General features: G+C 39.9%; 1 protein-coding gene across 6 annotated transcripts in view; it reads left to right on the forward strand.

Annotated features, from left to right (window-relative positions):
* The first annotated feature begins 261 nt into the window (after nucleotides 1-261).
* Nucleotides 262-15,505, forward strand: part of CDADC1 (cytidine and dCMP deaminase domain containing 1) — a 70,208-nt gene continuing 54,964 nt past the window's right edge. The window contains exons 1-4 of one of the 6 annotated variants that reach the window (XM_023551329.2): nucleotides 264-524; nucleotides 1,682-1,779; nucleotides 8,690-8,761; nucleotides 13,600-13,777. In XM_023551329.2, the coding sequence (XP_023407097.1) occupies nucleotides 443-524; nucleotides 1,682-1,779; nucleotides 8,690-8,761; nucleotides 13,600-13,777 (430 nt within the window). In that variant the 5' untranslated portion in view covers nucleotides 264-442. The other 5 variants (XM_003412566.4, XM_010592628.3, XM_010592627.3 and 2 more) reach the window with 5 other exon arrangements.

Here is a 15,505-nt window from a genome sequence, read left to right on the forward strand (position 1 = left end):
TCTCCCAAGACCTTGACCCTGACAGAATGTGGCAAGTTTCCATTTCAATTCCCCTTCGCTCTCCGACCAAACCTCTCAACTCCGCGCAGTCCTCATCGCCCCATCAGAGTCTGCGCAACTCGGGACCCCAAGCCAAGACTGCCTCAAGTGACCCGACTTTGGCAAAGCCAGCGAAGACAGCCAAATACAAGCCTCAAAGGATCTATACCTCAGCGCCTGACACCCACTCGCCGGCCGCCTGAGGAGAACCCTACGCCACGCCCCGCTCTGACGTCGCACTAGGCGCCCGGAAGTGGCGGTCAGGCTTGCTACGACAGCTGGCTGCGCTGAGTTGGCGGTTGCTTTACTGTTGCGGTGAGGAGGCGAGACGGGGAGGCGCTGGGGCCAAGATCATGCCTAACCGAGAGCGGTTTCCTGGGCAGCAGAGACCGCTAGGGTTGGGATGAAAGAAGCAGGGCAGATGCAAAATCTGGAGAGCGCGGGCGCCGGGCGGTCAGTCAGCACCCAGACTGGCAGTATGACCGGTGAGTGCCCCGACCCTGCTTCCGCCACCACAGCCTTTCGCTCTGCCCTTTGCCGCTCCCGCCTTTTAATTCCGGGTCCTCCGCCTGCCCCTTCTCGCCTTCCTTGCTGCTCCTGGATGTCTCGTCCCGGCCCTGGGCGCGTCCCACCTCGGCCCCCGGGGCCCCTCGGCTTCGCCGCACCGGTTTTGGGAGCCGCGGTAGTTACCTCTTTATTTTTCCTCCGGAAACCTAGAGCTGGGACCTGGGAGAATTAACGAGCCTGAGGGAGTTCTCCAAACCGCGCTGTTCCTAGATTGCCGAATTAAACGCACGCGGCGCTTTCCTATATTTCAGTTGCTTGACCCTCGAATTGTTAGGTGCCGTCGAGTCGGCTCGACTCATAGCGACCCTGTGTACAACAGAACGGAACACTGCCGGGTTCTGCGTCATCTTCACAACCGTGGTTATGCTTGCGCCCATTGTTGCTGTCACTGTGACAGTCCATCTTGTTGAGGGTCTTCCCCTTTTTCGCTGACCCTATTTATACTTTACCGAGCATGATGTCCTTCTCCAGGGACTGGTCTTTCCTGATAACATGTCCAAAGTATGTGAGACGTAGTTTCGCCATCCTTGTTTCTAAGGAGCATTCTGGTTGTACTTCTTCCAAGATAGGTTTGTTCGTTCTTGCGGGAGTCCATGGTGTATTCAGTATTCTCTGCCAACACCACAACTCAAAGGCAACAGACCCCCCAGGGTCACCGAATTTTTAGTGCCTCGTTCTAATCACTGGCCTTGTAGCCAGGCGTCATCACAGCTTCCCCCATCCCGCGCCCCCCGCCCCGAAAAGCTTGCTTCACGACGACGTTAGGTGCAGGGACTTTTCACAGCTTCCTTTAGATGGTTCCCAGAGCTGTGTTTATCAGTTGTGCCATTTTTCTTCTGCCAAATGAGGGCTGAAGAAAGACGGCCCAACTTTGCAAAGTGCTTCAGGAGGTCACTGCAAGTGAGTGAAAGCCGGTCTTCCAAGAAATCTCCCTGGTTCTCTTGTCCTCTGGTCCTTTTTCTGTCTCCTCCTACAGCAGCTGAGCTCAGTGGCCAGCACCCAAGTGGCCTTGATCTAAGAAGTTCCTATGTTCATCATGGGTAAAATTTTGAAGCGTTTTCCCTCTCTTTTGTAGGTCATATACCAAGGCTTTCTAAAGTCAACCTTTTCACTCTGCTCAGTCTCTGGATGGAACTCTTCCCAGCCACAGAAAACCAAAGGCACAAATCTCAGGTATAATTTGTTTCCTTAGATTTTTTTCCCCTTAAGCCTAAAATTTGATTGCTCCAGTTTCTGTCACACTGAAAAACAAACTCAACAAATCATAAGAATTGAAAAATGTTTTTAAAATTTAGAGTGGTATCTGTAACTCATAGCTGTAATAGCTCATCTTTCCTATCTAAAATAGAATAGTTACTCTCAAACTGTGCTGTGTTTATCAGGTATTAATGGTATTTTTTATATATTGGTTTGGCCAATGAGATTATACTTTATCACTCAGTTTATATTGTTGATGTTTCATCTAGCTAGTTTTTCATCTCCCACCGAATTGTAAATTGCCTATGGAGACCATGTCTTATGCTACTTGGTATACCCCTTAAGCATCTATTATAACAGGTAATCTTTGAGTGCTGATTGGTTTCTTGTTCTGAGTAAGTAGCCTCTGATCGTCTGGAAAGATATGACCAATATGGGTTAGGAACGTGTAGTAAGAATAATTATTTAAAAGCCAGTGTATTGGAAGTGTGTACATTCCACATCTTTTCTTTCTACCACCCTTAGGTTGACAAGATGCTACGCTCTCATAAATTTCCTCCATTCTTGGGGGTGGCATGGTGCTGGGTGCTCACCATTTTGGCTTGGTAGATTTGGAAGTTAGAGTGTTTCATTACCAAAGGTCGTATTATGCAAAATAATGTTAAGTTAAGCATTTAAGACATTTTTTCCAAACAAAGGGTGAAAGGGGAAAAAATACCCATGACTTCTGACCATTCTGACCACTGTTCACATTTTGATACTTTCCTTCCAATTTTTTAATTTTGTTTAAGCATTTGCCATGTGCAGAGACAATCTACGTATAGAAAGACAGGGAGAAGTGAGAGAACTTAAGGTCCTCATGCCAGAGGCATAGGTGGAGGGAGGGGACTGATAGAAGCTTGGATCATAGACATCAGATCACAAAAAGCACGGTATGCCTTGGAAGGGGTTTAGGTTTTTGTTCTGTAACTATTGGGATTGCATTGAGGAATTTTAACAGGAAGTGAGGCAATTCACTTTCCCTGAAAAAATGATGCCTTTTAGAGTAGTTTTCTCCCCAATTCCTGTGTCAAATGTTCTGTAATTATTAAGACATTATTAAAAATGTTAGGCATTGTTTTTTCCCTCCATTCCCACCCCGGTTCCATGTTTTATTCATGTCTTTGAAAAAGTTCTTCATTTCCTTCAATGGATTGTGAAGTTCTTTTATTCTTTCTATTTCTTAATTGTTTAGTGTTATTTTATGTAAGTAGATTTCCGAGGTGTGGGGTTTTTTAATTTTTTTTTTTTTTTTTGCAGATAAAATTTATCTTAAAGAGGCGTATTAGAAGCAAATATTTAGATATTCAAGACTTTTAAAAAGTTCATTAATAAACTAGGCTTCAAAAAAATGGGCATGAGTACTAATTTTGAAGAAGTTTTTTTAGTTTTTAGTATCCAAATTTGACCTCATCTTAATGGATGTGTGTGTGTATGTATCTATTTATATATCTAAAGTAAGAATACAGGTCGTGTTCTTTTTAGACAGACGGGCACGAGGTGATATTTAAGGTCTATCAGGAATCAAGTCAACAACTAGTTCCTGAAGTGTGTTTGCAAATAATATACAGCCTACTGTTTCATACTTTATAGAAAAAACCATGTAGCCTGAGGAAATAACTGAGAATGAGGCTTTCAGTTAGCATTTTCATAAAAATAGTGCCAAGTAGATTTCAGGGTTAGAAAAGTACATTAGTAACAAGATTTTATGCATCTTTCTAACTTGTGTAACAGAAGATGTGGTTTGTGACTCCAGGTTTCCCCAGAGTGACTCACAGCCTTCCTGGCATCTTGGTCCTTCATTTGGCAGGCACCAAGGAAGTTTTGTAAATTAAAGCGATCAGTATTCTTTTTATTTTTTTTTTAAAGTTTATTTTATTTGAAATCTTTTTGAGAAATCCTCTGACTCATACCCATGTCTAGTTAAGCATTTTAAATTGAAAAGTTATAGCAGACATAGAAATGAGCACCAAAGGTATCAAAACAAAACAAATCTGTGTTTTAGAAGTGCCTGCTGACCTGGAAAAAAACGATTCCTCAATACACATGAAAGATTATCTCACGTATCTCCTGGGGAGCTTGCCCTGCTATTCATTTCTGCATTAGTGTCTTTGTGGCTGTACTCCCACGCCCATATCTGATAGGGCACAGCTGTCAAGCCAAGGTCTTAGGTAGGCCTCTCCCTCTGTTTCTTATGCTCACTCCGTGGGACCCAGACACTTGGCCTGGGGGATCCTCAGGATTACTCTAGGAATACTAGGATTATTTAAGGGTTAACAGGCCTGTGTAGGTTAGCTTGGGAGCTTGACATTGTTGATATGAGAAAACGTGTTTTAAATTTCAAGAAACGCAAATCTACCAAATATTTAGAACGTAATTATTTGTAGGTTTTCAACAACTTATATGTCTAATGTTAATAACAACCGAAACCCACTGCCATCAAGTTGATTCTGACTCATAGTGGCCCTATAGGACATAGTAGAACTGCCACTTTGGGTTTCCAAGTCTGTAATCTTTACGGAAGCAGACTGCCACACATCTTTCTCCCATGGAGCGGCTCGTGGGTTCAAACTGCGGAGCAGTTGGTTAGCAGCCAAGCACTTTAACCACTGCGCCACCAGGGCTTCTCGTCAGTAACACAAGTGGGTGGTAATGTCATTAGTTCTGCTGATGTCAGGGCCATTGCAAAGAAGCCACACCAATGATCATGTGGGGGAGGAGCACAAGACGAGAGGGAGCGTGTTGTACTCTGCTCTTTATAGTATTGTTTATTGTGCAGACATTATTAGAATTGAAGACTTAGCCTACTGTGTTACCTGCAACATTTAAAAAGAGTCATACTATTTATGCCTCTTCCTGCTCGCGGGTTCCCTTTTTCTCCCAACTGTGCACATGTAATTTTGCAGGTTGTTTCAGTCATAGCAGAAATACAATTTTGTGTTTGGTGCTTTGTATACTACTACAGTGTTCATGCTAGTAGTTTTTAATTATTCAATAGGGAATACGCCTGGATTTTATTTGTATGTCACCATTGTGTTTATAGTTGTAGAAATATTAAATTTCTTAAAATGATACCTTATTTTCGTGCCTCATATTTTTTACCTTTTTCTGTACAAGTTTTCCAGCATTAATTGTACATAGTATTCATAGGATTCAGTAAGACCTTTTCCCTATCAAGAGAAGAAAAATGTTCTTTAAGCTACAGTGATAAGTTTCAATTAAAAGTCTTTATTCTGCTTTTGCTATACAAAGTAAGTTACAGAAACTCTAGGGATGCAGTTTGACTTGTAATCATATTGGAATTTTGCTTTTGACACTTTACCAGCCTTTTGCCTTTTTGAAATAAACTATTTTTTATGGGTTACTAAAGTAATACATGTTTATTATTTATGAAATAGAAGATAACATTTCATCATAATTCTACTGCCTACAGGTTATTGACATTTTTGTATTGTTTCTTCTAGTCTTTTTGTCTGTTTCTTTTACTTATTTGAGATAATTTCATTCTGAATCTTGCCCTTCTGATTTAACATAAGAAAATGCTTACACTGTAATGTAATTATTAACGTTGGAAGGGCCACTTAGTCTAGTGGTTTAAAAGTGGCCAGTGGTTTTGTAGCCAGGCTGCCTGGCTTCAGTTCCTGACCCTAGTTACAAGTTACTAGTTGTGTAACATATGTTCCATTACTTTTTTGTGTCAGCTTCCTCATCTGTAAAATGGAATGTCAGTAGTACATACTACATGGGACTTTTATGAGACTTTATGAGAGTTAGTATGTGTAAAATTTTTAGAATAGTACCTAGCACAATTCCAATTCTATATATATGTTTGTTATTATCATTGTAATAATTACATGACAGTCCATTTCATGGCTGTACCACATTAAACCCCTTGCCATCGAGTTGACTCCAACTCATAGTGACTCTATAGGACAGAATAGAACTGCCCTATAGGGTTTCCAAGGCTGTAATCTTTACGAAAGCAGACTGCTACATCTATCTCCCGTGGAGCATCTGGTGGATTTGAACTGTGACCTTCCAATTAGCAGCTGAGCACGTAACTACTGCACCACCAAGGTTCCTTATATCATATCTATTACCTTACTATTGGACATGTCAGTTGTAATATTTATTGGCTTTAGTGTATTATTAACTTAGAACTACTTCCAAATATAACTGGCCCCTGAGTTTGTCAGTGCTGAGAAATATTTATAGTGTATGGGTGCTCCTTAAGGATTGTTCAGCAAGGTATACATTGAGTATAAAGACTAAGAATTTCTAAGAATTCAGTTCAAACCTAGATAAATGAATGGGAGAGAAAGAAAGTATTTTTGAGCAGAGTATTTACAAAACTTCTGGGGAAAACACAATGAATTAAAAATTTTGGTGTAGAAATCAAGCACTGGGGAAATAACTATTATATTAAAATATTTCTCTCTTCTGCTGGTTCTTAGTTTTCATTTTAGTTTGTTAGGCTTTTCTAAATTGCCTAAATATTACTTTAGATGTAAGAATTTGAATAACTGCGTTGTTCTCTCACTTTTCTGTACATTTCTCATATTGTTCCCCCTCCTCAGCTCTTCCCATTGTGTCTTCTGGTACCTTATTTTCATGCTAAAGGTCGTTACTCTACTTTTCTAGAACAGAAATAATGTAACATATGGTTAAGACAATGGATTTTGGGCTTAGATCCTGGCATAACCATTTTTTAACTGTGTGACCGTGGTTGAGTTATCTCTCTCATCCCAATTTCTTCATTTGTAAAATGGGAACAATAGTAGCTACCTTATAAAGTGGTGAGAATTAAATGAGATAATTTAGGGCCCACAAAAAACCAAACCAAACCCGCTGCCAACTCATAGCCACCCTATAGGACAGAGTAGAACTGCCTGGTAGGATTTCCAAGGAGCGCCTGGTGGATTTGAACTGCCAGCCTTTTGGTTAGCAGCTGTAGCTCTTAACCACTGTGCCACCAAGGTTTCTAATTTAGGGCCCAATACGTGGTAAATACTCAAGAAATGTTAGTTACTGTTGTTACTATCACTCACACAAATTGTCACCACTACCACCACCCTCACTGCCACCATTTCACTAACAACACGTTACTCCCTCCGTTTTCTGTTCTGCTTGGACAGAAACCTCATTCCCAGGACCTGATTTTTCTTGTACTCTCTTCCTTGCAAGTCGCTCCTTTTCTAGCATCCAGCACCTGTTTCATAAAACTAAGAAGTCAACATCCACCAAGTTTCCCAATGCCACTTTTGAAATTTGACCAATTGATAAATAGCCCACTTAACTTTGGGGCTTACAAAACTCTGTTCTGTCACCCTTAATCCCTTCCTGGCGTAATCGTCTACCAACTTCTTAGTCACTTTCCTGTGTTCATAAACCATAAGCTGTATAAGGGCTGCAGCTTGACTGTGGCTGGCGCATAGCCAGGGCTCAAAGCATGCTTGTTGATTTGATAAACGAAGGAATTTGGCCCCTGACTCAAAGCTTTCTGCCTACTTCAGGTTTCATTTTTAGGGGAGATTTATGGACATCCCTGGACTAATTTCCTATCGCTGTAGCAAGTTACAGTTGACCGTCATTATATGTGGATTCCAGGTCCATAATTCACCTATTTGCTAAAAATACTCCATGGGCATTGACATAGTCATCCGCACGCATGTGCATGCAGGAGCTGCAAAAAATTCTCAGCCGAGGTTGAAGAGGGCTTTACCGATTCAGCGTTCGGGGGGACTGTGTAACACATAATTACCATGAATAACAAGAATTGTGCCATTGACTTGGTGGCTTAAACAACACAGATCTATTATCTTACAGTTCTAGAGATCAGAAGTCCGAAATGGGTCTCACTGGGTTAAAATCAAGGTGTCGGGCAGGGCTGTGTTCCTTGTGGAGGCACTAGGGAGGAATCCATTTTCTTGCCTTTTCCAGCTTCTAGAGGCTGCCCATATTCCTTGCTCATAGATCGCTCCCATCTTCAAAGCCGGCAAAGACTGCTTCGGTCTTCCTCACGCTGTATCACACTGGCATTGACTCTTCTGCCCCCCTCTTTCACTTACAGAGACCCTGGTGATTATATTGGGGCCCCTCTGGATAATCTAGGGTAATGCCTTTATTTTTCAGGTCAGCTTAATTCCACTGCAACCTTAACTCCCCCTCACCATGTAGTATAACATAGTCACAGGTTCCCAGGGTTGTTATGTGCCTCCCACAATCCATGGCTAATACCTTTTCTACATGGTTCTTTGGTCTCAATTCAGTTAGTTTTTCTCTGTTCCATTTCAGTTACTCATAGTCATGGCCACACTCTGAATTTTTTGTTGCCAAAATGGCTCCAATTCTGAAATCTTAAACTACAGAATTTTACTTTCTGACCACAATTTCCAATTCTTCTATTTCTTGGATAAGTCTGCAGGGACCAGATTATAAAAGCTTTATTTACTAGGTTAAGGAGCCCTAGTCGCACAGTGGTTAAAGCGTTTGGTTGCTAATCGAAAGTTCAGTGGTTTGAAACCACCACCAGCTCCTCAGGAGAAAGATGTGTAGCAGTCTGCTTCTGTGGAGATTTACAGCCTTGGAAACCCTGTGGGGTTGCTATGAGTTGGAATCAACTCAACGGCAGTGGTTTTTTTTTTTTTTCCGTTTCTTTGCTAGGTTAAGTAGTCAGACTTGATCCTGAACAAAGTGGGAAGCTAATCCAGAATTCCATCAGGGAAAAAAAATTAATATGTCCAAAGCCAAGGAAACTCACCTTTAAATGTGAAAAATTGACTTAATCGTATGTCTCAGGCACTGATCTTTTTTTTTTTTTTTAACTTAACCTCTTTTTAATCAGAAGAAGGAAGAGGGAAAGCATGGATCCTTAGGAGATAATGAAGACAGAGCCAGAGTACCTACTGACAAAAAACAGGTGAATTTTTATGATTTAAGAAAAAAAAAAAATACACGCTTCTAGTAACAAAACAAAAAGAATGGTATAAAAGCTCTGCATTCCCACTTACAAGGGAGTATATACTCTTATACAAATATGCTGTGTATTTACAAGACTATATCTCAGCTTTAAAAAAAATATAGGTGGGATTATTCTATACATATACTCCTGCATCCTTTTTTTTTTTTTATTTTCAAATTTAACTTTTTTTTTTTAATTGTGTTTTAGGTGAAGGTTTACAGCTCAAGTTAGTTTCAAAAATACTTACTGTTTTGTGACATTGACTGAAATTCCCATAATGTGACAGCACTCTCCACCTTTCCACCCTGGCTTCCCTCTGTCCGTTTGCCCAGTTTTCCTGCCCCTTCCTGCCTTCACATACTGCTTTTGGGCAGGATTTGCCCATTTGGCCTCTTATATTTCATTGAACCAAGAAGCACATTCCTCACATGTGTCATTGTTTGTTTTATAGGTCTGTCTAATCTTTGTCTGAAAAGTGGGCTTTGGGAGTGGTTTCAGTTCTGAGTTACCAGAGTGCCTGGGGGCCTTAGTCTCAGTGGTTCCTCCAGTCCCTGTCAGACCAGTAAGTCTGGTCTTTTTTTTTTTTTTTTTTGTGAATTTGAATTTTGTTCTACGTTTTTCTCCCGCTCTGTCCAGGACTCTCTGTTGTGATCCCTGTATGTGGTTGTAGAACCGGACACCATCCAGTTCTTCATCAAATTTAACTGTTAACATCTTCCGTTATTAGTTCAGATAGACTGTGTTGGTTGTCTGATGCTCCTACGCATCCTGCTGTATGTACCAAGAATGCAAGGCCCTGACAGCTTTTTTTTTTTTTTTTTATTGTGCTTTAAGTGGAAGTTTACAAATAAGTTAGTCTCTCATACAAAAACTTGTATACACTTTGCTATGTATTCCTAGCTGGTCACCCTCTAATGAGACAGCACATTCCTCCTTTCCACCGTGTATTCCCCATGTCCATTCAACCAGCTCCCATCCCCCTCCGCCTTATCTCGCCTCCAGACAGGAGTTGCTCTCATAGTCTCATATGCCTGACAGCTTTTTACCTGGCCGTTTCTCAGAGTTACGTTTGCAACAAGCAACCTTGAGGCATGAGGCAATGTCTCCCGTTAGAATAAATAGCAAGTTTGCTTACTGCTTATTATAAAATAGCAGGATCCCCAAGCTTGGTGCTCCTCTCCTATAACACAACCCACAGGGTGTCCAGGCATCCATCTGGGCCCATCTGCGTTGTCCCTGTGGCACCTGGCAGGCAAGGGGAACCACCACAAATACGATCCTCAACTGCTTGCTCTGCTGTAATAAAGTCCTTTGTCTCTGACCCAGGAATATCATGTTTTCTGCCAGTATTCATGAAACAGGAGCAGACTAACTTATTAGCTTGTAAGTAGTATCAAATCAAAGCCCAGACCTGACAAGTTGGACCTTGTTCTTTTTAATATTGCGTAGTATTTCCTTGGTACTTTCATTGTTTGAGTTTTCCAGAGATTCTAATTCACTGGGTCTGGAATGGGGCCTAAACATGTGTATTTTGGAAAATTGTTACCTTGACAATTCTGATGTATATATCTGGAGATTTCCTAATTAGTTCAGAGGGTGAGTCTCTAAAATACCTAGCAAGAATATAGAAATAATTTATCTCAAATGTTCAGCTGTGTTCGTTGTAAGAATGGCAAACAAAGTCTACCACCATTTAAGTAAATGTACTAGTTCATATACAATATAGCTGTCCCCTTTAACCCATGTTTTAATGTGAAACTCTGTGACTAGGGTTACATAGACAACTTGCCAAGGTGATAGTGAGGTGAAGCAAAATCAGGACCAAGAACAGTGATTCACTGAAAGGATTTAGTCTTCTGTGGGCTACAGTAAGCGCAAGTGCCAAAATGGAATGCAATTTAGGCTTTTATTTATGTCTGAGATGGAAACATTTTTGTTTCAAACTTGATATTTTAGCCTTATTTAGAAGCAATGAAAAAAAATTACAGGGTTTAGTTCTTCGTGAGATAAAAAAGACAGGAAGATGAGAAATAAACTTGGCCTAAATGATTGTTCTAATAAAAAATAAATTGGTGAGTATGCTTCCCATATTAGGCACACTTTAAAAAAAAAAAGTGTTTTCAGGTGAGGGTTTCTGGATTTATTTCTATCTGCTTAACTACTTAGAAAATCTAAGGCTAAAATCATTAATTTGCAGCTATTTCCAGTGGTCACAGTTCAGTGCAATCAGGCAGCATTCGTATCATGACAACAACAACAACAAAATGAGCTCTAGCACCAAGATTTTTCTATAAGACATCATCATTCTTTTCCAAAGTGACAATTTTTTAAAACCTTGCCAAAACTGTTCAGAAGTAGGTAATAACATACACATTGTATTTGAGGAAGATCAAATTCCTAAGGAGTTTGAGATAGGGAAGGGGAAAGAGGAAAAGAGTTCACAGATTCAAGATAAGTTTAAAGCTTATTTTAAAACTCAGTGTAGATACTGGAGATCTTTCGTATTTTAGACCTATTCTTAGATATGTATTTTGTAAGGGAAAGATTTTTATATTCCTTTTTAAATCTCCTTATAGTTTAGGAGATCGTTGGTTGACTCAGAAAGGGAATTCCATAAAACCTTCTCTATTCCTTGTTTTTAGGCATTTCACTGTATCATTCTCCATAGTTTGAAATGTTTATACTAACGACTGAAATTGAAACTTGACTATTTTAGTTAATATACCTTTGGTCTGATCCTTAAAGTGATTTCAGATACATTCTATTGGGGGTAACTATAGAGTAAAATGCCTTTGGAAGGTGGTGAGTAATAATGGATACCCAATTCTCAGCCTAAGTTTTCCTCAGGTTGCAACAATCAGTGCTGAACACAAGGATCAGGTGTATATTCCTGAGACTTTTGCCTACATTTTGGCTACTCCAGTCTTTTGCCTGCAAAAACAGGGTAGACTTATTTCGTGCCTTATATAGAACTGATTTTTACCTTAGTCTGCTTTATCTGAAATAATATAGTAACACCAGCTTTTTTTTTTTTTTTTTTAGTATTTGTGTTAAGTTAGGATGCTTTAGGCTCAAAGTAACAGAAAACTTTGACTCAAAGAGAGATCCAAAACAAATGTAGTATATACATGTGGTGGAATATTACTCTTCCGTAAAGAGAAATGAAGTCCTAATACGTGCTACACCGTGGATGAATCTTGAAAACATTGTGCTGAACTAAGTCAATCATGAAAGGACAATCAGTGTATGATTTTGCTAAATGAAACACTTAGAATAGTCGAACATATAGAGATCACAGGTTAAGCACACAGATTGGGCATTCATTTTATCACTTGTGTCCAACCGACTTATGATTTCTATTCTAGATAATATGGAGCCATTGAAGATTTTGCCAGGGGCAGGAGAGAAGGGGAGAGAAGGAATCTTTGTTTAGCTACCATTGAGTTTCTGTTGATGGGGATGGAAACTATGGCAATGGATGTCCGTGACGGTTGTACAACATGATTGATGTAATTGATTCCATTGAATTGTATGAGTGAAAAATGTCAAATTGGCAAATGTTGTGTTATTTGTATTTTTACAACAAAAAAGAGAGACAGAGATCCATTAGAACTCTTTGGAATCCCAGCCTTCAGGATTCAAATCTGAATTAACCACTCTCCTACCTGTGGAGTAATGCTAAGATAGCTCAGACTTACTGCTCTGGCTTTGACTCCTCTCTTTCTTTCTCAGAGTCTCTCTTCCTTTGTTTTGAACCCGACTGTGCATTTAAAAACATTTTTCTTTGTTATAAATTATGTATGTATTTGTAGTAGGTGGGACCCAACCATGTTAGTCTAACTGCCATATTGCTAAAGACTGGTAGAGCTGGTTTTTAGAAAGGAGTTGAGAATTACTTTTATTTTAGTCAACATTTAAAATATTTTAAAATTTAAGATGATCTCTGCTTTGGCTCTGCCTTTTACCTCTTTGGGTCTTTCAGAAAGTCATGTAAACTCTCTGAACTTCACTTATCCATACATAGAATCAGAAGGTTTTCAGAAATTTTCTTTATTATGTTACTGGTGGAAACCCTAGGTTCTTAGTTGGCATGACTCATATTGGCCAATAAACGAGAGACCTAGGTGGGAGAGCAAGAAAGGCACCTTTTTTTCATTGTACAAGGAAATGGAGTCAGTCAGAGCTATTTCTGCCAAGGCTGCTTGCCAAGGGCAGGCAAGTAAATTACCTTTAAAGGGATTTACAAGTAGGGAGTTCATATGAGTTACCTCAGCAACGTTCTTAATATCATACTACTTGCAGGCGCAATGGGGTTTACATATAATTCCAAGAAAAACAAATTCAAATGCAAACCTGAGTGGGTGGAGCCCAGCAAAGAAAATGATTTTGCAATACAATACTGTAGGGGAGGAAGCCAGCACTGTTGGGGTTCTGTCTCAATTACTGTCTAGAAGCTTAACACTGAATAGTCCTAGATGAGACGTATCTAGAAACAAGTCAGATTGACTTCGTTCTTGCCCTTTACTAGGTTAAAATGGAGTCAGTTGTTCCTAGGAAAAATTAATGGCAATTACATGCTTAATTGTTGGGTTAAGAGAGCCTAGGCTTAGAAAATGTCTAGTATAAAGTCAACACTAAATTTTCAGTAATGTTTTGGACCTATTGAGAAATGTGCTTTTGTTCCAACTGTATTCAGATAAAGAGCTAAACAAAACTTATTAGTAAATCAAGTGTAAGTCATGATATGATCATTAGCTGTTGTAACTAATAAATTGTTATTTTGTATTTTAATATAGGTGAAGAGAACCGGTCTTGTGGTGGTGAAAAACATGAAAATTGTTGGTCTGCACTGTTCTAGTGAAGATTTGCATGCTGGGCAAATTGCTCTTATTAAACATGGGTCAAGGCTGAAAAACTGTGATCTTTATTTTTCCAGAAAACCATGTTCTGCTTGTTTGAAAATGATTGTGAATGGTAAGTGCAGAGAAGGCTTTGTTGGAGATTAATAGCATTGTCTGAGAACAGTTAGTGGGAATAAATTGCCTAAATGCCAAAGAGGTATTTAGAAATATAAATGCATGTCTAAAGACAGTTTGCTACACTGTAAGAAGAGTCAGAAAACATGGATCCCAGTCTCAGCTGTGTCACTAACTAGTTAATTGACTTCAAGTGTGCTAGTAGACTAATGCAAGAAGCTGCTATAACAAAACCCAGAATTTTAGTGGCTTAATAGACGACATTTATGAACATGCAATGGTCCAGTGCAGGTGTTGCTGAATAGTAGGCAGCCCTTCTCCACGTGGTTGAGCCATGGGTCCATGCATCTTCTATCTCAATGCTGTTGTCATGCCCTAGGGCCTTGACTTCTCAGCCTCCTGAGGCAGACCAAAAAAGAGAGTATAGAAGGCGTACACATACTTCTGAAAAACCCTGGCCTGGACGTGGCATGCATCACTTCTTTTCACATCCATTGTAGGGCTGTTGTCCCTTGCTGGGCAGCTATCTCCCAGGCTCTGCTGCCTCTCAATGACTGTTGCGTGGGTATTAATAAACGTCTACACTGTGGAAGGAGGAACACACATTTGAACTGTATAGCTACCCATGTCTGTCACACCAGACCACTCACTAAACCTCTTTGTGTTTATGATTCTCTTTTACTCTTAGGTGAGTATGCAGACCCTTCTTTCATTTAAAAATATGTGTCTCGTACATAGGGACTGTGGCCGATCTAAAAAAAGACTAATATGGTTCCCAATCCTTTCCCTCAAGGTGTTACTTGGGGCCAAAATAACAATTTAACATTAACATATTATCTTTTTTTTTTATCTTGTATCAAACCAGTGATTCAGGCTGTAACTGATAGGTCCCTGCAGATTGGTGTTATCATGAAAGGCTGGGGCTTATGCTGAATTTTGATGGTTTGTACATAGAGGAGGAAGAACACACTCCTGGTCGGCGGGGAACAGCATGTGTGAAGTTACTGAGTTGTAAGAAGCAAGGTTCTCTAGGGGTCAGTGTTTGAAATGGAAGATCACTGTGGTGAATAGTGGCACATGAGCTATAATGCTGGGTTGAGCATCTAGTGGAGAACTGTGAAAAACTGTCTGGACTTTGGGCTTTATCTTATAGATTGGAGTTCCTAGGCCTGTTTTGAGCAAGAACTGTTTTTATTTACATCAGAGTCTTAAGAGTAATATCAGACTTTTGGCGAGGGCAGTGCCCTTGAGCTACAAATGGAAGAACTTCCAGTAGAAATGGTCACTTGGTTAGAAGCCTCCTGGCTTGGAGTGAGTATTTTAAGCGGGTATGTATGATTGTTGTTAGATTCTACAGTTTCTCCATTGTGGTTTTCAGTGGAGAAGGTAGGTATTGTGGTGGTGGTGGCACTTTTTTCTCTTTTTCCCCATTAACCACACAGATTGGGGATTCATTTTGTTCCTTGTGTCCAGTTGATTTATAATTCCTATTACAGACAGTGTGGGGCCATTGAAGATTTTACCAGGGACAGGAGGGAACATAATTGAAAATTTTTTTATTGTTGTTACTGAGTTGGAACAGGGAAAGGTTTAGAGGCTGGGAGCTTGATTAGTAGAATATTGCACTAGCCAGGGTATAAAATAGAGTTCAGAAAATAGAGAAATATGTTGTATTTCTATATTCAACAGTGAAAGAGAAGAATGTGAAAGAACCAAAATATTTGTT

This window comes from Loxodonta africana, chromosome 17 (assembly GCF_030014295.1).
Source record: "Loxodonta africana isolate mLoxAfr1 chromosome 17, mLoxAfr1.hap2, whole genome shotgun sequence".
NCBI classification, from domain to species: Eukaryota; Metazoa; Chordata; class Mammalia; order Proboscidea; family Elephantidae; genus Loxodonta; species Loxodonta africana.